At 49.8% G+C, this 23940-nt stretch overlaps 1 protein-coding gene across 6 annotated transcripts in view; it reads left to right on the forward strand.

The window, feature by feature from the left end:
- Window positions 1-5902: 5902 nt before the first annotated feature.
- RHBDF1 (rhomboid 5 homolog 1) overlaps window positions 5903-23940 on the forward strand; it is a 35826-nt gene continuing 17788 nt past the window's right edge. For 2 of the 6 annotated variants that reach the window (XM_068206640.1, XM_068206641.1), the window contains exons 1-3: window positions 5903-5933; window positions 21669-21813; window positions 23691-23824. In XM_068206640.1, the coding sequence (XP_068062741.1) occupies window positions 5923-5933; window positions 21669-21813; window positions 23691-23824 (290 nt within the window). In that variant the 5' untranslated portion in view covers window positions 5903-5922. Of the gene's footprint in view, window positions 5934-7243; window positions 7517-10221; window positions 10337-16630; window positions 16767-21668; window positions 21814-23690; window positions 23825-23940 lie in introns of those variants that run through there. The other 4 variants (XM_068206643.1, XM_068206645.1, XM_068206642.1 and 1 more) reach the window with 4 other exon arrangements.

The raw sequence follows: 23940 nt of genomic DNA on the forward strand, positions 1-23940 counted from the left end.
GGGAGCACCAGGGGCACAGAGTCCCCACGGCAGCGTGCCTGGTGTTGGGGCTTGTGCCCCTGCTCCAGCCCCCCCGCTCTGCAAACAGGAAGCTGGCGAGCAGCTGCTGAATAAGTCATTTTGGGGAGTTTGTACCAAACTGGCTTTCAACTCCTGAATGTGTAGGAAGGAAAAAGCTGTGAATACGCCTTTGTGACCAAGTTTGGCACCAGTCACACTCTGCAAAGGGGACAAGAATGTGGCCATTTAGAGGGGATTCAGCTGCCCTTTAAGAAATGAAATGATCCCTTCCCTTTCCTGCAAGGCTTTATTCGGGGGAGAATAGGACTGAGACAGTGAGCAGCTTCTTTCTCTTTCTGGCACTGAGGGCTGTGATCCAAACCGTCAGTATTGGAGCACAGGAGAGACCCCACTCCAGGGGAGCTGCAGAGCCCAGGGATGACCCACTGGTCCCTCCTGCTGCAGCCTGGCTGTGAAGAAATTGGACTGGGGCAGCAAAACTCCAGATCTGCCCTTTTCTGGCTGATCACGTATGCCCTGAGGTGATTCCAGTTGGACTTCAGCAAAATATCTGTCTGCCTCCTCCACAGGGCTCAGAGGGCTTTTGGAAGCAAGCAGTTTGGAAGGTTTTGCCCTTTTCCGAAACAATTCCCCACCCAGTTTTTGAGAAGTTTCTGTATATTACATGAAAAAATGGACCGTGTCCAAGCATTTGCGGGATTTGGTTTGTTTTTATTTTTGGAAAGGCTTAGATATTTCATACAGATCTTTCCTTTGTGAACAACTTGAGATCCAGGGGCTCTGTCGTAATTTGGAATGAAGACACACTCTGTTTTATCAAACCCTTCAGGATGCTGGCTGTCTGCCTTCTGCCTAGCTGAGGCTTTGACCATATTCACTGGTGCAATTGTCACATCGAGTGACAGAGGGAATTGGTCTCTGGGACAGCCAGTCTGCTTTAGCTGAGGCTCCAAGAGAAAAGCTTGGTCACGCATACACCCTAAAGTTTTCCAAAGGGTGACTTAGGAGTCTTCTGAATGACTGGCTTTGGGACCTTGTAAGTCCTGAAGCAGTAGGAAGCTCCAGATGATTTCAGAATGGTTCACGTGCCAGGAAAAAGGAAAACCAAGCAAGACAGATATTATAGGTTGGCTAGTGCTGAACCCTGTCACTCCACTGGGATCATTTGATCCACATGTGGACTTTTTGTAAGAAATGCTTGTAATAAAATGTAATACATGCAGTAGGCTTGGGTAGGAGTCAAGATTAACAGTTGCTTTCTTCTGGGCTTTTATTTCTTTTTTGTCTTGCCTTCCCCTTGTTCGGCAGCTTATGACAATCACAGAGTATTTGTTAAAAACTTCACTGGCAGCTTCCTCTTTCTGCCATGTCCTGCAGAAGGTCTGGAAAGGCAGAGACAGCTCCACCAGCACTTCCTCATCTAAAGTCAGCTACAGCTTCCTTGGTTGCTGCTCCGAAAGTTCTGCTGGAAAACAGGGAGCCTTTACAGCTCAGCGTGTTTGACAGATGTTTGTAGGCTCACTGCTGATGGGGTTAAAGTACAAATAATCTTTCTGTTCCTGTTTGCATAGCACCAGTGTTTCAGTGCACACCACGGCATCCCGCCTCGGATCCTCTGTACAGGAGAGAGGCACTGGAGAGCCCAGGGAAGGGCCACTGGGAGCCCAGGGGAGGAGAGCTGAGGGGTGGCTTTGCTCTCCCTGCAGGATGAGGTGGAGAGGGATGAAACCCAGGCGCCCTGCAAGGGCAGGAGGCCACAGGAGTGGCAGGGGAACCGGCTGCACATACGGATGGGATCTGTCCCTGTGAGAGTGGCCCAGCTCTGGGACAGGAGCCAGGAGCCAGACAGGTGGTGGGAACTCTGTCCTTGGAGGCCTTGGAAATGCAACAGCAAGGCCACACTCCAGATGTGCCAGAGACAGAGCTCATAACAGCTTTGGAAGCTGGTAACCCCCTCCTCTTCCATGGCTCCTGTTTCAACCTGAAAAATCAGAAATAGTGCAGAAGGGACAAACCAGCAAAGCAGTGACAGACTGGGAAGAGGAGCTATTTCCTGGCAGCACAGGGGGATTGACAAAGTCTAGATCAGAACCCATAAAATTAGATTGTTTGGAATAGTTTTTACACTAAATATTATTGTTCCTTAAGTCTAACTGACTGCAGGGTGACATTATTAAATTAATTTTTGCTGGAGATAGGATCTCTGTTACTGACTCTCAGAGAGAGTTGATTTTACTTTGAAATTTCAGCTTCTTACTTTGTTACTTGCCTATGCCAAAACTATTCCTACAGATTTGTGTAAAGATTTGCTGGATTTACACAAAGCCCTGTTATTTTAGCTGAGCAAGTTCTTTACAAGCTTGTTGTCAGTAACTGAATTATTTTTTCTCCAATTACTGAGTTCATATTTTTACATCAAGATAACATATCTCTGCTCTTTCCTCAAAAAGTAGCTTATTGCCGACAGACAAACCAAAATTCCTCAGCTCATTTATGAACTCATTCAGTTCATTATTGATTAACTGAACTGGAATTTTTTTTCCCAATTAAATTCCCTTTTAATTAATATAGGAGTTTAGGAGATGATGAGCTTCACTGTGCCTAAAGCCAAGTTTGAATCCTTTCTGCAGTGTTCTGTCTGAACTGGATCACTCTTATTGCCAGTTTTGAATATTCTCCTTCAAGGCTTGTCCACTGCAGCATGTTAGAAGCCACCTGGGCTAACCTGGAGAATGCCCTTACTGGATGCAGGCTACCAAACCTTGCTGCTCCACCTGACCATGTCTCCCAGTGCTTTTGGGGATTCTTTGGCACCTGCAGGGTTGATGTGCACGTTCCTACCTCTCGTGCTCCTCTTCTTCATCAACAGGAGCAACTCTTAGTACTGGAATCAAGTGTGACACCAGTAGCTGATACGCAGCCCTGGGGGTAGGACACGAACAAAGACCCCAGATGGCACCATGACATCCAGCTCACATTCCTTGGGGCTCATTTTTTCCTTCTGGCACCCCTCCCCTGTTAAGTAGAACCTGGACATTTAAATGAAAGTCCCTGCTCAAAATCCAGGTGCCCCAGAATTACAGATCAACAACTAAAAGGTAATTTGTGCAATTTGGATTCAGGCTCTTCCAAGCCTGCATTCCAACAGTGAAGGTTTGATCACACCCTTGGCCACTGCTCTCCATATTTGACTGCTTTATAAGAGTCCTTATGTGCCTCTTGGAAATAAATCTGCCCAGTTTTGAAATTCTGAAGCAATATTATTTCATCTCTTGCCAAGAGTGGATTGGAAAATGATAAGACTCTTTCACACTACATAAGAGATATTTTGGGAGTTTTATCTTACTTCTTCCATGACATTTTTATTTCTTCCATATGAAACACACACATATATGTATGTTAAAAGCACCTTTTTGTGTTGAAGTAAACTGGGGAGAAAGAAGCTATTTTGCTAAGTGACATTTCCTAGATATTTTGGAAATCATAGCTTGCTGCTTTACACATGCTCCTTTTTTTTTTTTTTTCTTTTACTTCTTTTTTTTTGGCCAATTCCCTCAATGAGTTCACCAAAATTAAAATTGCTATTTTGATTTGAGTGGATTTTGTGGGTAAAATACATTTGAAAATAAATATTTCTTTATAGGCTAGCCATGAAATCCTAGTTATATCTCATTTCCAATCCTCCACCTCCTCCTGGCACTGCAAGCACACACATTCCCTGTGGCTAGAGCCAGGAATGATCAATTGCAATTAATCTGGACAGAAAATGAAGGGCCTGAGTTTTGATGTGATTTCCTTGTGCTCTGCTGGGCAGCAGCTCTTAAGGCTGTGAGTGGTCTGGGGTACCACCATCTTCCCAGATCAACATTTTGGCTCCTCTCCCTGCTTGTCTCCTGCTCTCCAGCCCCAGGTCGACTTGATGATGTCTGTGAAGGGAATTATCTGTCCTGATTTGGGCTGAATAACCTACAAGCAAGGATGGTGGGGCTTGGCTTTATTTTTGAACCTCTTCCATGGGCTTAAACCCCCAATCCCTGCAGACCTGCTGCCAGCTCAGCCCATGGCACATCCAGCACCTGAGCAGGTGCGTGGAACTGCCAGGCCAAAGCCACCTCTGTGTCCCTCCTTGCCACGGGTGTGATCCCACACAGTAATGCCTGCACGATCTGCTGCTGCCTGAGGGTGACAGAAGCTTCAAAAGACCTTCCACCCAGTTTGAGGTTTTTGAACTTCATTGAGTGGATTATAGGAAATTGAAGTTGCGACATAGCTGCTTGTTAATAGAAGTTGTTTGGTTCTTTGGGGAGTTTTTTTGGGGAAGTGAAAGGTTTGCACTCCATAAGATGTCAGTATTTTTTTTGCAGGTCAGCAGCACCATTCCCAGTTTGGCATCCACTCTGGGGGCATCTGCACTCCAAGCATTTTGCGCCAGCACTCCCACGGTGTGTGAGGAAGGGCACTGCTGAGGCTGGGTGCTCAGAGCAGCCCTCACTGCTCTCCCTGGGGCAGAAAGCTGGGCCAGCTGCACACCAGGAGCTGCAGGTTAGTGAGGAACAGGGGGAGATATTTCCATAGCAGCTCTGGTGAACAGATCCTGCTGTACCATCCCCACTTCTTCTATCCACAGGATCCCCCACACACATGTGCAGCTGGGGGTGAAAACCTGATCAGCTGCTGGTACCCAGGAACTGGTTTGCTCCCCAGCAAGGGGCTGCAGGTCCAGCCATCCACCCTGGAAAGGCATTTCCCAAAGGGAATCCCCGTCCTTTCCCTCCTGGCAATTCCCTCTCTGGCTCCTGGCCAGGCCACCTGCGTTTGAAACTCCATGGGACTTCACTTGGGTTTCTGTGTTATTAATCCTCCCCAGAAGAAATCCCAGGCCTTTCTGGACCTCTTCCCTGTTTGCTAGGACAGCTGCCAGGGCTGTACTGCTGCTTCATGTCAGCACAGGAGGCACTACAAAGCCCGTGTATTTCCAGAGGGCAAGGGGAGCTCTGTTTTTACTGGTCAAGGCTGCAATCTGATGCTCTCTGCTGTGCTTGCCAGGTACTGGGATGCCTTCTTGGCCCAAACACTGAACAAAGCAGGTTGGAATCAAATCATCTGTCTAGGGAACCAGTGACCCTGATAAGAGCAGACCTCTGTGCTCCTGGTGTGTCCTAGCTGTCCTCACAAAACTCTTAGGCAGGGCACACAGGCTCTAACACCACCATTTCCCTGCTTGGATTATAATCCATATTCACTGGAGCCCCAATTTAACACTTGATGACACAGGATCAATGCTCCAAGAAGTGTTGCGTACAAATGTACGTGCAGGAGGGGATGCAGCAGGTGTTGAACAATTCTCTCCAGTACCCGAGGGCCATTGTGCACCACTCCTGGCTGGTGCAGACCCAGCAGTGCCTGGCTGGAAGCAGGCAGGTGTGTGGCTCACCAGGCCTTGAAGCAGTTTTAGCAAGCTGCAGCAGTGAAAGTGCTGCATTCACGTGCTGATGGATATCTGTTTCATTGGGTCTTTAACCATGTCTTGTGGCAAGATCACAGTTTCTCATGGGTTTCAAGTAGGGAGGAAATTCCAGTTTCCAGCAGAGAAGAATGAAGCAAATTCATGTAATCACATGTTCACCTTAGACATAACAAGCACCAGGAAAGAGCTCTCCTTCAGCTGGTCCTCAGAGGCCACATTTTAAATAGAAGTATTCCCTGAAGAGGGAGAAAACAAACAAGGTTTTTGGGCTAGATGATGTGCTCCAGGCCAGGAATGGTGGGTGCTCAACACTGAGCTGCTGCCATTCACCGTCTCATGCTTGAGCAGTCAGAACCTGGCCTTAAGTCACCTTATTCCATCTATTTTAGGCTAGGAGGACTCATTGCACTGAAGGAGAACCTCTCTGGCTGGTGATGGCAGCAAGGTAGGTGTAGGCTTTACCAATAGGGTAGGTTTTATCCAGCTCTGCAGATTCCTGCAGCTTGGGTAAAAGAATCCTGAGTCTGGGAGCTGGGCAGGGAAGCGCTGGGGAACAAGAGTTTGTGGGATGGGGTTAGCAGCGCTGTCTGCAAGAGTGTTCTACAGGAGCAAGAAGTCACGTTTCAGTGACAAGCTTTGCTTTTCTTGCAAATTGCACATACTATTGGCAGGAGGCAAAGAATGAGCAGGGGTGGGTCAGATTCGTACTCCAGCTCCAGAGCGTTCCTCCCGGGAGATGCTGAAGGGCCCTGCGAGTGCATTACTGGATGCTTCTTTTCCTTGTTTATGTGGTAGAAACATCTGAAAATAATTTGTGCCTGCTAAGCTTTGCGGACAGTCAGGGTTCTGCGTGTGATTTGGTCTCCACCTCAGCCAGGACTAGCTGGGGCTGCTCTGCATTTGCTCATTAGCTAACGAGACGTGATTTGGTTAGCAGGGCTCTCTGGGGGCTGCCTTCGACGTGTGGCTGCCGCGGGCACGCGTAGGGCTGGGTGCGGTACCGATGAGCTCAGCTCGGCTGGATCGCGCAGGTCGGCGGGGAAGATGCAGTAAGATGGGAAAGGAACATCATCCCCCCAGTTATTACTAACACTGAAAGCATCTGGAGCTGTGGGTTGGGGACCCGCTCAAGAGGGTTGTGCACCCTGCAGGCCTCGCTGGAGCTCCAGCAAAGCTCTGCGTGAGCAATACATGCTGACTGATGCTCCGTGGAGGATGGATGGAGAAATCTTCTGCAGCAATCCCAGGACAAAGGAGAGGATGGCTGAGCAATCGAGGTGGGAGGATGCCCTCCAGAAGGGAAGAATGTTTAAACTGGGAGGAAAGAAACAGCTTAGGGGAGGGATGATGCGCTAACCACATGGCTGGAAGAGGAGGTGTGAAGACTTGGTGGGAAACACGGCACTAAGCGGAGGGGAATGGGTGAAACAGCAAGAAAGACTGAGGGGACCGGGAGCATCGCAGCCCAGTGCGCGGGAGGCTTAGTGGGGAAGGCTCCCGCGGGGGGCATCGGGGCCAGGGCTTGGCAGCTCAGCGGTGCCCAGCCAAGGGACTCCCGGCACGGGAATCGCCGCAGCTCCCCGCGGGCACGGCAGCGATCCCAGCGCCGATGCTGACGGGAGCCGGCGCTCAACCCCGCCACCCCAGCCCAGCGGCGGGGCTAAAGGGCGCTGCCCACCGCCGAGCAGCGGGGAAGGCGGGGGCCGCGGGGGCCGCGGGCGGGCCGGTGGCTTCCGCCCGGCGCGGCGCATTCCTACCCCGTGAGTCAGGGCGGCGCGGCGGGATGCGGCGTCCCGCGGCCCCGGGCGCTGGCAGCTCCCCGCCGGGACTCTCAGCGCCGAGCGCCGCTCGGCTCCCGGCTCCGATTTGCATGCCGAGGCTGTGAATGGCGTGCCCGCCCGGCCGGCCCCTGGCACGGGGGAGGAGTCTCCGCGCCCTCCGCGGGCCGAGCTCGGCGGCGCCGGTCCCTTAAGCCGCACTGGGGGGCGGCTGGAGCCGAGCGGCCGCTGCGCTTCGCCCGCCTGCACGGTGAGTGCGGGGCCGGGGGACGAGGGGGGGCTGGCCGGGAGGGGCGTCCCGCGGGGCCGTTCCCTGCCCCGCCGAGGTACCGGCACCGCGCCGCTCAGCCGGGCGGGGAGCGGCCGCGGCGGCCCGCGGGGTGCGAGCCTCGCCGGGGGCAGGTGCCGCCCCCGACCCCCGTGTTTGGATGTCGGGAGCTTGGCGGTCTCAGTGCTTTCGGCTGTAGGTGGAGGTGCGCGTTCAGCTGATCCCAGTCCACCCCATCTCCACGCTTTCCCACCCGTCCCTCCCCTGATGCTGGCACCCGCGCTTTGGCAGCGACTTTGCGAGATGATCTGGTGGAAAATATATGGCTTTTTACGTGTTAAGGTTAGTTTTCCTGTCGGATCGAGTCCCTGAACTGAGTTCTCACACTCTGCACTGCTGGCACGAAGCAAGGGGATCACGGCTGCCTGACGCGAGCAAGACCAAAGCTTTTGCAGGATTGCACCCTCAGTGCCGAGTTCTTTTGGGCTCCTCAGCGAGCAGCCCCATCCTGCCACACTCATCCCTGCAGTGCCAAAGTGCCCAATGTATATATTCTGCCCTGTGTTTTTCTCCAGTGTAACTCGGGAGAGGTGAGTGGCAGCACAGATGGGTTTTGTCTGGTGCTCGTCCTAGTGCCCCACTCGGTTCTGTGGCTGCTGCTTTTCCTGCACGTTGGCTTCGTGGCGGGGTGCACGGTGCTGGTCAGAGATGTCTCCAAGCCGAGTCTTGGAGCAAGCAGGAAGTTGTTTCCTTTCTTCCTGTTTTTGTCCCCATGCCTGCTAATTTCCTCTGGGAAGAAAAGTGCATTCTGCAGTAAAGGGAAAAAATAGTCACACGTAACGGGAAGGGACAAGGCAGCAAAACTTCTGAATGAAGCATGGGACAAGGAAGGAGCACAGGGTGTTAACTGCAGTAGTGCTAATAGGGCGGCAAGGACAAATAGCTGCCTGTGGGCTGTGACCATGGGGATAAAAACGGCCCACTTGGGACAAGCTGGGGAGCAGACCCTTGGAAGAATTGCATTTCCACTCCAGTGTACCGAAGGATGTTGCTCTCCAGCTGTTCCATCTCAGTGGTGCAGGTTTGCAGGAGGAGGTGATGACTCGTGTTAGATTGGTTGATTCAGTTGGAAGAAAGAGGTGAACTTTAGATACTTCCTTTAAGCTTTGATTGTTAAATGGACTTTATAAAAGGGCTTGTCTGCCTTTTTTTTTTTAAACTCTCAGTTGCTCTAATAACAGCTATCATCTCTCCCTCCTACTGCATCCCTCATGTCCTTAAATCTTTGTGGCTGCTGCTGCTCAGCCCAGGTCCCCCCTGTCTGTGTGCAGGCTCTTGGGAGCCTGTGCATTTCTGAGCTGGGATACTGCCAGCTTTCCAGGAGGTGCTGTGCATTTGGAACAGGTCCCCAGTTTTGTCCTGGCCTCTGTGCTCATTTGTCCTGAGCCCCCAGGAAGGCAGAGCTCTGGCATGTGGACGTGTGTCCGTGCTGTTCCTGCTTCCTCCATGCGTTCCCATGAAAGGAGGTTGATGCTGTGCAGCGTAAAAGCAACTCCCACAAAACTAGTTCTGCTCTGGGACTTCCCATGACAGGCCTTTTTTTTTTTTTTTTTTAAGCAATCCACTTGCAAGAGATCTGCCTTACAAACTGGCTTTTCAGGTTCTGGGGAAAACCATGGGTTGGCCCTGGTCTCGGGAATGTCTTGCTCTGTGCTGGGTAGGCTTCAGCCAGGGGGATGAACTTTGAATGTGGAGAGTGCTGCTGGCCTGCAGAGCACAGCAGAAACTTCTCCAACAAGCTTGTCCTCTCTGTGTCTTGGTACTGAGACCGTGTGGCCCTGATGTGTCACCCGAGGCAGGAATTACGTCCCTCAGAGAGGGCCAGCACCTCGCTCGTCGCTGGACTTGGCAGACAGCTCGTTTCACTTTCGTGGCAGGGACTGCGACAAGGCTGCAGCTGCGTGAGGTCGCCAGGCAGGAATAGGAATTCCTTTTGGGGTCATCAGTCCTGTTCCTCTGGAATCCAGCCCCGGAAAGTAGCCAGCAAGTCCCGACATGTTCCCTTGAAAGAGGCAGGGTCTGCTGAGTGTGGCATGATAGGACAGTTTATTCTGGGCACAGAGCCCTCATGCTCAGATATAATTAGTAAAGGTTTGATTCTCTTCAGTGTGTTGGATCTCTCTGCAGTGCAAACACAGCCTGGCTAGTGCTGAAGGCCTGAGATGGGCAACATAACCAGGATTACGGGCTTGTTTTCCTCTTCCATTCAGTGTGTCCAGCAGGAAGTTGAGCAGAGCATGTGTTGTGTGAAGCCCGTGTTGCTGGGCATGTGCCTGCCAAGCAGGACTGGCTGGGAGCTGAAGATCCTGACATTTCTTTGTCTGTCACTCTACAGCTTTTATCCAGCAGACCAGTCTTTTGATAAGATTCTTCCCTTGTGTTTGCTGCCTTTCTTCCATAGCCATCTCTGGAGGCTTTGGCACCCCGTGGAGACCATGCATCTTTCTCAGAGTTTCCAGCATTAATTGTGGCCTGACATGACACCTCTATTAATTGCTGTTCCTGCAGCCACCAGCCTGTCGCCTGTATATGACACATTTCAATAGAAATACTTAAAAATAAAGGATGAATTCCTTCCTTAACATTTTCCCTGAGCTCAGATGTGGATTAGTTTCCTTTCTTTTCAGCTGAAGAGGTGCTGGACTCCAAGTTTAACATTTATCATCATCTAGTTGGAAGGAAAGGAAACATGAACTGTGCAGATCTCACACAGTTGCTGTGAGGTTGACTCCCAGCTGCTGGGTATGTACATGTTGGAGTTTTAAGGAACCCATGGAATGCATGTGTTGCCTGCCTGCTCAGGGAGCTGTGTTGCATCCTCTCTGCTGTGTGACAACATCTCAGTGTGTGCTCTGGGTGCTGCAGCTTGAATCTAATGGGATTTGTGTCTGGGTCACGGGTAAAACATCCCAGTGCTGCTGGAAGGTAGGATGAAGATGGTTTCTTTCTACAGAGCACGGTGTCCAGGGCTGTGCAGGTAGTTCTCTCCTTGGTGGCAGGCTTTTTTTTTTTTTTTAGCCTTGTGGTTGATTGTTTTGTTTTGTTTTCTTTTTGTTTGTTTATTTTTTGCCTTGTTCAGAACTAGCGGACCTGAATGGGCATCAGGTTGCTTACTCTGCTAGTGCTCAGTAACTCCCCTCTGAGAGAGTAACATGTAAAAGGGACAGTCTTAGCCCTGCAGCTTAGTCCCAAGAGATTAGGCAGGCAACAGGCAAGATTTAACCTTGGAAGGAAATGGATCTGTTTGGCAGCATTTCCCATGGTCATGCTGGCAGCTCTGTTTCCATGTCCTCGAAGAACCCCAAGCTAATTTGGTGTGTGATGTGTGCTCACACCATCCAGGCCTGCTTGCGCAGAGTTGTGGAGACCCTCCCTGCCGTGCAGCCTGAGGTGGGCAGGGCTTGCCTGCCAACCTCTGTTTTCCTGGGCAGAATGTCTGTGCCACTGGGAGTGAGGTTTCCACAGGGAGAAGTGGAAATGCGTCTGTGCTGAGATTGCCTATTGTCATATCCTTGTTAGCTGAACTCCAGGGATTTCCGACTGTTTGCTCCTTTTTTTGGTCCTACCCATCTTGCTGCTGTCCAGGACCAGTTGAAGCTTCAGATGACACCTCTCATCCTTGTTTCAGTCCATGCTGCTGTAGGAATGAAGAGGTGTTTTTTTAAATTTTTTTTTAATGTGTGTTGGGATGATGCAACAAAGAGCAAATTAGCAGCTGAGTTTTTGGCCAAATCATCCAAACTACGATCAAATCCTTCTGAGTAACAGTGTCTGTTTCCCACTGGGTGAAGACAAAGAGTTTATTCTTCACATTTGTCTTAGTGGTCAAATCTCCTAAAGCTATAAGAGTGCATGTTTCATTGCTTGTGTGCTCTACTTGCTGCAAATGTCAGATTGACATAGGGCTTGTTTTTGCTGTAATTTCCTTTGGATGCACTCTTCAACTATCTAGGTAAACAATTTATTTCAAATATAATTACAGCTCCTTTTTGCCTACCAAAGGAATGTTGGAAGTGTGGTGATACAGACCTGAGCAGCGGATATGTTCTTAAATTCTGGGGCCTTCAGCAACAAACAGACCTTGCCTTAGTAATCAGAGCATCTCTAAAGCACAGTGTTTATTAAAGGAAATGCAATTTCTTCTCAGTGAAGTCTGAGGTATCATTGCACAATACTTCCCTGGCACAGTACAGCCTTCCCAGGGGGAGAAGAGATACCAAGCCATGTCTGATCTTGCCTTTTCTGGAAAGCTTACCTTTGCCACCTCCTCCCCTTCCTGTTTCCACTCTGCTGAGAGCCAGCCCCTTGCTCTGCTGGTCAGCAGCAATCCCTGCTTTGAAGGTTTTCTTTCCTTTAAAAAGGAACAATCCCTATGAGGGCATCCTGAAACTGCACAGGATGCTGCATTTACAGTCCTTCAGGTCTGGCACTTACTTGGCTGTGGCTCAGTGAAAGAGTTGCTTGGATTTAAAAATCTGGAGGGCTCAAACAGCTGGGTTGACAAATGTAGCTTCTCTATTTCGGGAGTTACTGCCCTGTTAGCCATCAGCACACGGGAGATTTGTTACTCTGTTGCTCAAATTCAAAGACTTAAAGTGAACTGTAGAAAACTGTGAGTTGTTTTGCAAAAAAGTGTGAGTGTACCTTCCTTTACCCTGGCTCTTCTAGGACTATAATTTCAGGGACAGCAGTGGGCAAGAATGTGCTGTTCACTCAGACTGAAGAAGTGTGGTTCACTTAGAATTTTATTTTATTTTATTTTTTTTTTTGCTAAACCAAGTTAGAATTATGATTACTTCTATTTGCATTATGAATGAGTTGTTGCACTGGGCACACGATGAATGTGCAGAGGTGTGCACACACCTGCAGAGCAGGACAAGCTCTTCCTGCAGCTATTTCCAGTTGGACACAGCAGGAGATGGTGTGTGCCTGGCCATCAAGCATGAGCCAGGGGAGAAATCAGAGCACCAGAGCGGCTCTCCTGAGTCCTTGGCTACATCAGCTAATGGTGAGGGACAGCAGCCAAACCAGCTCTGCTCTGAATTCTTGGCTGGTTAATTGGTCCTTTGAAGGATCTCCCCCAGGCCTCGGCTGCTGTGGGCATTTTTTATTCTCTCACTTGTGCCCAGGTGAGCAGAACTGTGGTGGTGCTGGAGAAAGCAGGTGTGTGATGGGGATGCTCTGAGTTTCAAAGGAACGTGCCAAGAAAGCTGTTCTGAGTGGCTCTGTGGCTTCCATCCTTCCTGAATATGAAGTCTGTCTTCTGGTGGCTCCAGCATTTGTAATTGTTATTTCCTCTAGGATTTTTTTAGGTTGCTATTCAGAGTGGTTTTATGTAACTTTCCATAGGAAATGTTGTCATTTGTGGCAGTTTTGATCTCTTTTGCCATTGAAACGTTTTTATTTAGCACAACAAACAGTGATTCTTAGCTGCTTTTAATACCCAGAGTCTTTGCTGTAGAGGATGACTAGCTTTTGGTCTAACATAATTTTCGGTTTGGCCTATTGTGATCTTTTTAGGGGAGGTTGCTTTTCCATCAATTGTTTATTGATACTGTATTTTCTAAATGAACAATGTTGTAATCACTAAGACACATTACCAAGAAAATTGCTCTTGAGCTGGGTGCATGGACAGCAGCTGTTCCAAAATCAGCCAGAGCCAGTGTTTACTTCTGTCCTGAGTGTCATCCCAGCACTGTGTTCCCAGCTTGCCTTGTATCCTGAACCCTTGCAGTACTTGTGATGAATATGAGAGCTGGTAGAGAAAAACTTTAAAATGCAGAATTTCAATGAAAATAATACCTTTGTCTTTTGTTTCCTGATGTTTATCTTTTGTTTCCTAATGTGGGGTCATGGCTGCACTGACAAAAGCCTTTTTTTGACTCTCACCTTGCTGTATAATTGAGGCAGTGACTGTGCCCGTGGTACTTGTGGGTCAGCCAGAACTTAACCAGGCATCTGTTTCACGAGTAATGGGAATAAATCTGGAACAGGGTGCTCTGAAGTCCCATTGAATCGTTCAAATGAGTTAAATGTGCACTGCAATAGTGTCTGTGATCACTCTTTCCTGAAGAAGGTGCAGATCATGCAGAGCACTGTGACAACTGTGCTTTGAGGCTGCTTGGGACCCAAAGGGCTCTGCTGGCTCAGCCCAGGCACCACTGAGCCAACAGGCAGCTGTGGTCACCTTCAACCAGGGTGCAGGAACAAGGCGTGCATAGACGATCCTTCCTCTGGTAGCTGGTAATGGATCCCGTGGTGGAAACAGCTCCTGTGGAGGACCAGTGCTCTGCTGGCTTCCCTGAGGAATGGGAATGCTGCTCTGAGCTTGGTGTGCCATCACTGGAGCTGTTGGCAGGTATCTCATCATGCTGTGCCCTGATGGAGCTTGTAAGTGCCAGGCTGTGACCAGACTTTTAGGATGTGGCTGCTGGAAATGTGGCTGTTGGATGTGGTGGCAAAGCCACAGGGTGTGTTCACGGAGAAACATAAACAGGGTGAAGAGCCAAAGTGCTCCAGAAGGTTTTCCACGGCTCCCCCCTCGTTGTTGGTGGGTTTATGTGCAGGCTGTTGCCCTTGCTGGTACCTCAGTAGGTTGTAGATGGCTCTGGGCTGAGTTTGCTCTGGAAGGTGGGGTTGGAGATTGCTCGTCGCCCGGGCCCTGTGTGGGCCCTGCGTGTGCTTGGCTGGTGCTGCAGACCTGCCTCTGTCATCTGGGCCACACGTGCTGAGGAGATGGAAGAGGCCCCTCTGCCCAGCCTGCTCTGCTTGGCTCCCTTCCCCCTGCTTCCCTGTGAGTGCTCCAGGCCATGGGTGAGCAGGGGAAGCTCCTTCCTTGGGAGCCCCTCTGTGGAAGCTGCCCGGGTGTGAGGCTTGGCTGTCGCCTCTGGAGAAATCTGTGGATGGTTTGGATGTTTTCCCATCTAATGACCCCACCAAAAAATTCACTCTGCCTCTGGTGGTACAGTAGTGTTTTATTCTTGTTGCACTCAGCATCTGCACTGAGGGTGCTTCTCAGAAGATTATTTAGAGACACTGAACCCACCACCTCCCTGGGATAATTGTTGGCTTCCCACAGTGCTACAAATCTGAGTTTTGGCCATGTTTTCAACAGTCACTTCAAACTATACTGCCTTGAGAAGCAGTCCAGTCATCTGGCTCCAGCTGCTCCGTTGGTTTCTGCGTCTTCCCCTTTCCTTCTGCTGGCACAAGTGTTTGTGGAGCCACGTGGGAAGGAGCTGGGGCTGGAACGAGCCATTTTCTCTGCTGAGCTCATGTGGGTCGGTTCCCAGTGTGGATCACCCAACAGCTGTGGGAATGCTGGTGCCAGCAGGAGGAGGAGGGCAGCACCCTTGGCTTGTATCTCTTTCAAGTGTCTGAGACATCTTTTTAGCTTGAATTTTGAGCATTGGTTTCCGAGTTCTTGTTACTATTTTGCCCTTTGTCTGCTGCAACAAAAGGACCTGGAAGATCAGCCTGTTGCTTCTTGTGAGTGTTGGCATGTTGCAGTTGGGGGTCATCTTTTAACCTGTATTTGAAAGAGTTCAACTACAGATCTGGGGACTAGCAGAAATCAGAAGAGTTTTTGAGCTTCCTGTTTTTCCTCTCTTTCCTATATGAGGGCACCATACCTTCAGGTCCCAGGTGAAGCTGCTTTGAAAGCTTTTAATGCTGGTGTTCAAGTAGGAACTAATTTTTGTTTGATTTCCATCATAACCTTCATGTTTTTCTGAAAACCAAGAAAATCAGTTGCTCAGAGGGATATCAGGTCTCCTTTCTTGATCGTGGGATTGGCTCACGTACATTCAGACTTCACTGGCAGATGTTTTCATTACCTGTACTTAAAACCCTCTGCCTGTGTATGCAGCTGAACCTTTTCCAAGTTCTGTGGGTCCCAGCTGAAGCTTTGCACTCCTGCTGGGCCTCTTTGAATACCCTCCCTCTACAAGGCTTTGCATGAAATACCAACCCAATGTAGCTTCCCATTTCCTGTCTAGGGGTCTGCCTGGCCTCTTCCAAACCAGGCAGTTTTAGCTGGTATTTCTCAGCTAATTCAATTAAGTGGTTCATGGTGAGATGGGGATGGAGTAGGACAGTTTCACACAGGCAGAGGATGACAGCTCAGGGTTGTATTTGATGTCTCTCACCTGAGCTGCTGTCATGCTGAGCCATCACTGAAGAGGCTGGTCCTACTCTTCCTCTTGGGGTTACACAGGTCTTATCTGAAATTGTCTGAGCCTCTTCAGGATGCCAGATCAACAGGAAGTAATTTACTAGGATTAGTTTGTGCTGGTAAAACACCTTGTAGTGGCTCAGTGGAGTCAGGCAAGCCTGCTCCCTGGGCAGCAGCTAGCTGGCAGATGGGTTTGCTCACGAGCAGAAGCCAGAGCCCAGAGGAACTGTTGCCTGTGTGATTTGGTGTAGGCTCTTGGAAGTGGCACCAGCCTCCACCAGCACTCAGGCAGAGCTTGTGCATGGCAGAGAGCAGCGAGAGGGACAGTGGGGTGTGTGTGGGAATGGCAGTGCTGCCAGCTCCCTGTAGGGCAGGGCTCAAAGGTCAGTGTGTCTGCACAGCTCTGCCAGGCTTGTGCTCAGAGCTGCTTGGACTGCTCAGACCCAGCTTCTGCTGTGGCAGCCTGTGGCTCTGCAAAGCCTTACAGCATTTCCCAGCTCAGCAGCCAGCGTTGGGAAAGCAGGAGAGGGTCCTGGGCAGTGCTGATGGCTTTGTTTCATTTCTCAGGTATTTTCTTAGGGTGGGCAGTGGTGGTGGGCTCAGCCAAAGCTTGGGTGTTGCTGTGCCCTTAACAGCCTTCCCCAAGCGTGGCTTGTCCCACCTTCCCTGTCCCTGCCTGCCCTCAGCCCCTCCATCTGGCCTGTTTCAAAGGGCTGGCTCACGCCTGGTGTTTGGGATATTGTTTGTAACTCTTTGGGTCTGATCCATGCTAGATGGTTTTATTGGCAGCCACGAGACTGAAACCCCACTGCTCCTCTTCTCCTTGGACTTCCTGCCTTTTCCCTGCTGTGCCAGCACAAATCCTCCTGGAGAGAGAGGCACAGCCAGGAGCTGTCTCCTCTGGCTCCCCTGGCTTGTCCTGTCTGAAGAACACCGAGAGGATCCCGGTTTCTTTGCTGTGTCCACCTGGATTCCTGTGCCTCAGCCAGACCCTGTCAGGTACATGGGGCTTGCCCGGGACTTGGTGTAGCAGGCACTGTAAATACAACTACTGCAGTGATGGGGTTTGAAAAATGGAAGAAACCAGCTGGAGTCTGACCAGGGAACGTGGTGATCGGATTGCACTGGGATAACCCCGGTGTGTGTTGCCTCCTGGGGGTGTCTGGAGGAGCACGCACACACTGGGCTGGAGAGGAGCAGTGCTGTTGGAAAAAGCAGATGCTGTTTGTTTGTGTGGTAGTGTTGAATTAAGTTGGGGTTTTGGTTTGGTTTGGTTTTTGTTTGGAATGTTTCTTGGCAGGGGGGGGAGAAAGGCAGCTTTATTTTAAATGGGAATGCTGGTAAAATGGAGATTATGAAAGAAAAGAAATCAACATGGGAATTGCTTCAGTTGTCTTTTGAAATGGAAGGATGGTCTTTCTTTGAAATGACTGTGCACGCTTCGAAATGTATTTAGGATGCTTGTCAGTTTTAGGAACATGCTCAGGCTTCTGGACAAAGCTTTTCCTTTGCTCTTTGGGTCAGTAGATTTCACTAAGCAGCTTTCCTTGATCGTGTGCCAACTTTGGTATATAATGTGCTCTCCCCTTTCTTAGCCTGACCCACAGCACAGTGGATTTGCCTTTCATTCTGGTTCTATGACCTTGCTTTCGCACAGACCATTTGAAGATGAATTTCCCAGACTATCTGCTATTGATACAATTTTTCTTTTGTTTCTTTATCTTAATTGAAATGGATGTTATTAATGATTTTTATGTTGCTACCAGCTGATCATTTAGAAGAAGCTGGATTTGCAAATACCTCTCATTCATCCTTGTATTTGCATATTCCTGAGTTTTGTGGTGCTGGTGGAACAAACTAAGCAAGCACAGGGAAGAGGTCTGAAACAGCCCCTGTATGAGGACTGAGCTTCTGGATGTGGGTGTGGGAAGAGGGGATGGTAGGAAAAGATCTGTAGGGTCAGGACTTGCATGAAGAAAGAGGACAGGGAAAAGCTGATCACTCTTCTAGTCTAAGAACTACAGAGCAACAAGTGAACCCAGGAAATGGCAGGTTTGCAGATGAGCTGGAGCAGGCTTGTCACACAGCATGTGTTTCAGCTCTGGAGCTTTGTCATGTGCAGTTATGAATACTAGAAATTTGCTTGGATTATAAAATGAGCTTGATAAATAAATTCTGGAATAGTAACAATTGGATGGATATAGAGATGGATACTGAACTGTTACATGCAAAGACATTACTGGCACAAGAAGCCTGTGAGTTATTCACATGCCATGTCTCTGTCCTGGGAGATAGTTGAGTGATCCTGTGCTCCTACCCTGTGCCAACCTCAGTTGGAAACAAGATACTGGCTTTAGGGGACCACTGAGCTGACCCTGCATGGCTGTGCTGTGTGTGTTCCCATCCTGCTGCTGCTGGTGGCCTCCTGACAGTACTGAGAAATTGGGATTGATAGTATGGGACCATTCAAACAAAATATCTATCAATGCAGTCAACTTTGAAACAAAGCCCACTGGCCTGATGAAATACATGGACACTGGACCCCTAAAAGTACCTTGACCCCTAACAGTAACCAAGGGGTCAGGGTGAAACTCAGCAAGTGCTTTCACTGCAGTGCTGAGGCAGAAATTGGCAGCACTCTGGGTGAGGGCCAGGTGTGATAATGGGTGTTACCTGCCATGCAAAGGCTGTTGGACCATGTTCCTGTACATCTGTGCACACAGCTATGCACTGATGCTCATCTGGTCTATATATCTGTATATTCAGCTGGATCCACGTTCAGGCTCCCCGTTAACCCCCTGGAGACCTGTCTCTCGTGACCATACCCCAGGCCTTTTTGTGCCTGGGGCAGAGGCAGTTGCCTGACCTGTGCTGTGGCTGATTATTCATACAGAATTCACAGTGCTTGCCCTGGCAGGGCTTGATCCAGTCTTAGGTGTTTATTTTTGGCCACTCCAAATGCACGCTGGGAATGCTGAACAGATCTGCCTTCGCTGCACTTTTACTGCAAAATGAACCTGTTAGTGAGTAAAGAAGGTTGAACTGGTAGGGGGATTTGCTCCTACATACTCTGTTTGCAGCCACCCTGGAAACTCACCTGGGTTCTGAATGCATTTAGACAATTATTATATATGCATTTTAATGCTTTGCTACTTAAAGAACTCTTTAACTGCTGAAGCAGGGAGAAAGCAGAGCAATCCATTGCTCTGTCAGAATGTAAATTTCATCTTGAGATCTTCACCTTACCTAAAACACAAAGTTGAGTCAATTTGGGGGTAATTTTAAGGCCACAGGCTTGACCCCTGTGTGTGCATGCCCTGTCCTCTTTGGCAGGTGTGTACCCTGGAGATCCCATGTGCAAGTCTGCAAGGGTGGCAAGGAAGCCAGTGAAGATACATGGACATCACTGTCTGTGGTCTGTGGCAATTTAGGAGGGGAAACTCAAAACAGATTTAATCAGAAGTCTTTCACAGGGTTTCACGTTATTGCAGCAACTTTCGGGCAATACAGGCATGATTCATCCTCTGCCTTCCTGGCTTGGCCTCACTGATTGATAGAGCTGCAAATCCTACACGTTTGTATTCTTCACACCCAGAGCTCCTGCTCACAAAGGCAGCTCTGTAGGTAGACAGGAAGGATGTTGAGTGATGTTGGCTCAGCGGTGAGATGCTGAAAAAAGCAGAGTTGCTACTTTGGAGGCTCTGAATTTGCCCTTGAAGGCACAGGAAGGAGGCTCGTGAGTTGTGTGAAATAGATTGTTTGGTCTTGCCAGAGTGGTGGCTCTGTCTCTCTTCGCTGGTCTCTGATGAGGAAACCTCGAGGACTTTCCTGTTTGTGATCCTCAGAGGTAAATGCTGGAGTATTTCAGTATGAGAAATCTGCCTTGCTTTCTCACCTCACCATGAAGACAAATTTGCAAGACCTTTCAGTAAATCGTGTCTCACAGCAGATTTACTCATACCAAGCGCAGGCAGGAGTTCCCCTAATACTCTCACTGTTCTTATCTTCCAGGAAGTTAGAACAGTTGTATTTAGCCACTCCTGCAGCTCGACGGGGTGGGAAGGAAGGATTTGTGTCCCTCTCATGCACAGCACTGCATCTGTGCAACAGGACTGTGGTGCATGTATGAAGGGCATGTCTGTACAGGCTAGATCATGAATTCCCAGACTTTTGGGGGCCTGTGGTATTTGCTGAAACCCAACCTTCATCCACCTACAGCTGAGTCCTCCCTTTCTGTCGTTCTGGCTCAGCTGAGCACAGCGCTCCTGGCAGCCGGCCCAGCTCGCGCGACTGAACCGGCAGCTGGCCTTCAGCTCCTTTTAGATGAGATTCTCTTCTAACCCAATCCAGATCATCCCCCACTCCCATTTGTTGACCTATTTCCCCCCCGCCTGTCCCCCTGCCTTGTATCTTTTGCAATGGTGTGTGCAGTTCCCTTTCCAGAGCAGCTGCAGGGAGCTGTGGGAATACGGGGGAAATGCCCTGCAAGGCAGCGCACGTTTCAGAGAAGCAGTGCCTAATTTAGGTTGGGAGGTACCCTTGCAGGTTGACTGGCTCAGCCACTGCAAGGCTGGGATAATTCAGGCAGCTCAGGGCCTTGTTTTGTTGCATGCCAAATGTCTCTGAGGGTGGAGATCCCTCTGGTCCTGGCCTAGGACTTGGCCTCTCTCAAGAAGAATCCTTATGTGTTAAAGTCACTCTGCATTTAAAATAAAGGGGCTCTGTTGACACTGTAAGAGTACAAAGTTTTAATTCCAACAGAGTTTTTCTCCTACTCCCTGTCAAAGCATGTGTGCCTGCTGATTTAACTGGTTGCTTATTCCATCTCTCCACTGTGGTGAAGAGGCTGGGGCACTTGATTATTTTTGTCCCCTATGGCTAAGGGCCATAGGCCAGGCTAGGGCCATGCAAGGAGAGAGCCCGGAGGGAATGGAATCTGTTGTTCCATTCAGCACACGTGCTTCCCACTGTTCACTTGAAGTTGTGTGTGTGACAGGAGAAGAAGAAATACAAACTTGTAGCATAATTTAGGTTGGAAGGTACCTGTGGAGGTATCTGAGCTGATCTGCCTCTAGTGAAATCTGTTTTCAGAATTGTTTCTCTGAGCATGCACAGTGAAGTGGGTGCTCTGCCAGCCTGAAAGACTCCTGTGGTCCCAAACAGGAGGGCAAAACTGCAGCAGAGTGGGCAAGATGACAGCGAGTCACTCTGCTCAGTGCAGCGTTTGGATTACACAGCGGTTTTTATTTAAATAGCATATCATTATTATTTATGTATGAAAAGCACTCTTAGTTCAGGATTAGTGCCAGTTCTCTAATGTTCATGCTATACTGGTATTGCTCTGTGCACTGTATTGTGTTTCTAGAAAATCGCTACATTTAAAAGAGATTAGAAACAGTAATGAGAAATGGCCGCTTGTTAATTGCTAAGTGGTGGGCGAGTTGGAAAGTGTGGTGCTTGGCTTTGGGTGGGCAAAAAAGGGTGTTTGTGAGTCACAAGCTGGTTTTAGAGGGAGGCCAGTGGCTTTTGATACTGCAGTTACTTAGCTGGTTGGTCTGGATCCAGATCTCATTAAGATTTAATTCACGGCTTGTTCTTAAAGAATCTGGATCTCGCAGTAGTCTCAGCAAAAATCTCAATGGGAGGCGACTCAAAGTTGTGACTGCAGTGTCTGTATCTGGCTCGAGGTTCTGTGTCCTCTGAGTGTCAGGTGCTGAATGACCAGTGTGGGCACCAGCTGTGACCCCTGAGCCCTCATGAGGCACTTTGGGGATTCATCCCGCGTGGGGCTTGGGGCCCATCAGTCACAGCCGGGAGGAGAACCCTCTGCTCGCCCTGCCAGCATGGGCTGTGAGGGATGAGCCAGATTCCCTCCTGACTCTGGTGTCTCCCCTCTCCTAGGCCTGAGGACAAGCGTGGGACGATGTCGGAGGCGCGACACGACAGCACGAGCAGTTTACAGCGGAAGAAGCCACCATGGTTGAAACTGGACATCCCGGTGCCGGTGCCCTTGCCCGTGCCAGAAGAGCCCCCCCAGCCCGTGCAGGTACGGGGTCTGGGGAGGAGGGAGAGGCTGGGGGGCTGGGGAGGGATGTGCTGGGAGCATCCCTATGCCTGGGATCCCCATCAGTCCTGGCTGAGGGAAAGGCAGCGTGTGATGGCAGGTCGGGAGGCCACATAAGAAGGGGCAGAGCCTTTGAGTAAATTTATGAGCAGTAATTAACTCCCCTTGAAGGGGATGTGGGAGGGATGAGGGTGGGTGGCTGATGTGCTCACATCAGTGGATGTGAGCGTTTGGATGTGGGCATTGTGAAAAGTGTCTTGGCTGGGATATGAGAGTGAGGTATTCAAAAAAGCATTTCTTAAGGGGCCTGGAGGACTGAAGGTCTCCCAGACAAGCATGAGGGCCTGGAAGTGCTGGAGCTTGTGCTGAAATGAGCAGCGTATGAATCTGACTTATGAATAGCCAAGATAATGACAGACTTTCATCAGTAACAGCAAAGAACAGTTACTGGCAGCACAAAGCTGTTAGCAGCATGAGGAACATAAGAGGACCATGTGGGATGAGAAATACATAACATTGAGGAGTGCTGAGGTAGAGATGAGGTGATAGATTAATAGGAGCAGTGCAGAGCATGAGAGTAAAGCACCCTTATTTGTGCTGGGAATAGGGAGAATATCAGGAATACCTGCTGCAAGGTATTAAAAACTGCTGTAGGGGTGAGACCTAGGTATGAATGCTGGCTGCTTGTGTGGCCTTGCTGCAGGAGCAGAGACTTTGTGCACTGAAGGCAGAGCCTGAGGGTTCTTGCTGCCCAGCTCCATGGGTGTGTACAGGGCCTGGGTTCAGTCACTTATGTGAAAAAAAGTTTAGTCATTAGAGAAATGGAGGGTTATACAGCTTCCCTGGAGGGAGCTGGGGACAAGCTTGTCTTAAGAGGAAACTTCTATTGCACTTGGAACATCAAGAACTGTCCTCTTCATCATTCTGTGATCCAGGGATTCAAATGCACTTCACTTACATGGCAGATCCTGGCAGATCAGTCTTGGTTCTTGTCTTCCCTTGGAAGGAAAGGCTTTAGGGGTCAGTCTGTAGGGATTAGAAGTGGAGTTCAGGGTTTTGCCAGTGCAGGTCGATACCTTCTGAATCAATTATTTAAGGCTGTGATGGATCTTCCCTTATCTGGACTCTCTAAAGCCAGCTGGGCACCTGGAGGGACACTCTGTGCCTATGATGGAAGCTGGTGGAGGTGACATTCTCTGCACAGCCCAGGCTGTCAGGATAAGAGTGCATTGTGTGCTCCTCTGACATACAGCCTGACTATCTGTGTACTGCTTTTGCATAAAAGATATCAAAACTGTTAATGTAAGTGGAAATCATTAGCTTTCTGGGCTAGAGAGGCTGAAGTAGTCTTGAGGCAGAGACAGTGTCTGACCCAAGGATCAATCAGAGCTTCACTTGCCAGAGGGGCAGTCTGCTCAGCCTGCCCTGTACAAATAGGACATGGTGTCTCTGCTGAGCTGATAAAAATGTAATCCAGAGCAGCCCTGGGGAGGCAGTTGTGTGAGCTGAGAACAGCCTGGTGACTTGTGTCACATTTGGTAGGTGACTTTTAGCCAAGACATGTGAGTGTGCCCAGGCAATTAGGCTATGAACAAAGCCTTTCCCAGCTTGCTTAGGCTGTACCAGACAGCAACTGCAGACCCACCCACAGCTCTCACAGGCTTTCAGTGCAGATCCAGAGCCACTTAAGAAGCAAATCCCACTGACTGCGCTTCTCTTGACCTTGTGGAGTGGTCTAGGAGAGTGTGATTTGGGTAGACAACAGCCAGGAGGATGTGTTGCAGGAGCTCAGGCAGTACATGCTGAATTGCTGACGTGCCCATCCCAGAGCTCTGACTCCCTCCCGCTTCCCTCGGCAGCCGACGCGGCGCCAGGCGTTCCTGCGGAGCGTGAGCATGCCGGCCGACAACAGCCGCGTGCCGTCCCTGCCCCACGACCCCGCGCGGAGAGCGGTGCTGCAACGCCAGACCTCAATCACCCAGACCATCAAGAGGTGAGGCACGGGGCTCCTGGAGCCTGCAGCAGTGCATTCTGCCATCCAGTGCCATCCTGGAGCTGTGCATTCGTGGTTCTCTGCTCATCCCACTGCCTGTCACAGCAGGGTTAGGC

Source organism: Anomalospiza imberbis, chromosome 16, assembly GCF_031753505.1.
Source record: "Anomalospiza imberbis isolate Cuckoo-Finch-1a 21T00152 chromosome 16, ASM3175350v1, whole genome shotgun sequence".
NCBI classification, from domain to species: domain Eukaryota; kingdom Metazoa; phylum Chordata; class Aves; order Passeriformes; family Viduidae; genus Anomalospiza; species Anomalospiza imberbis.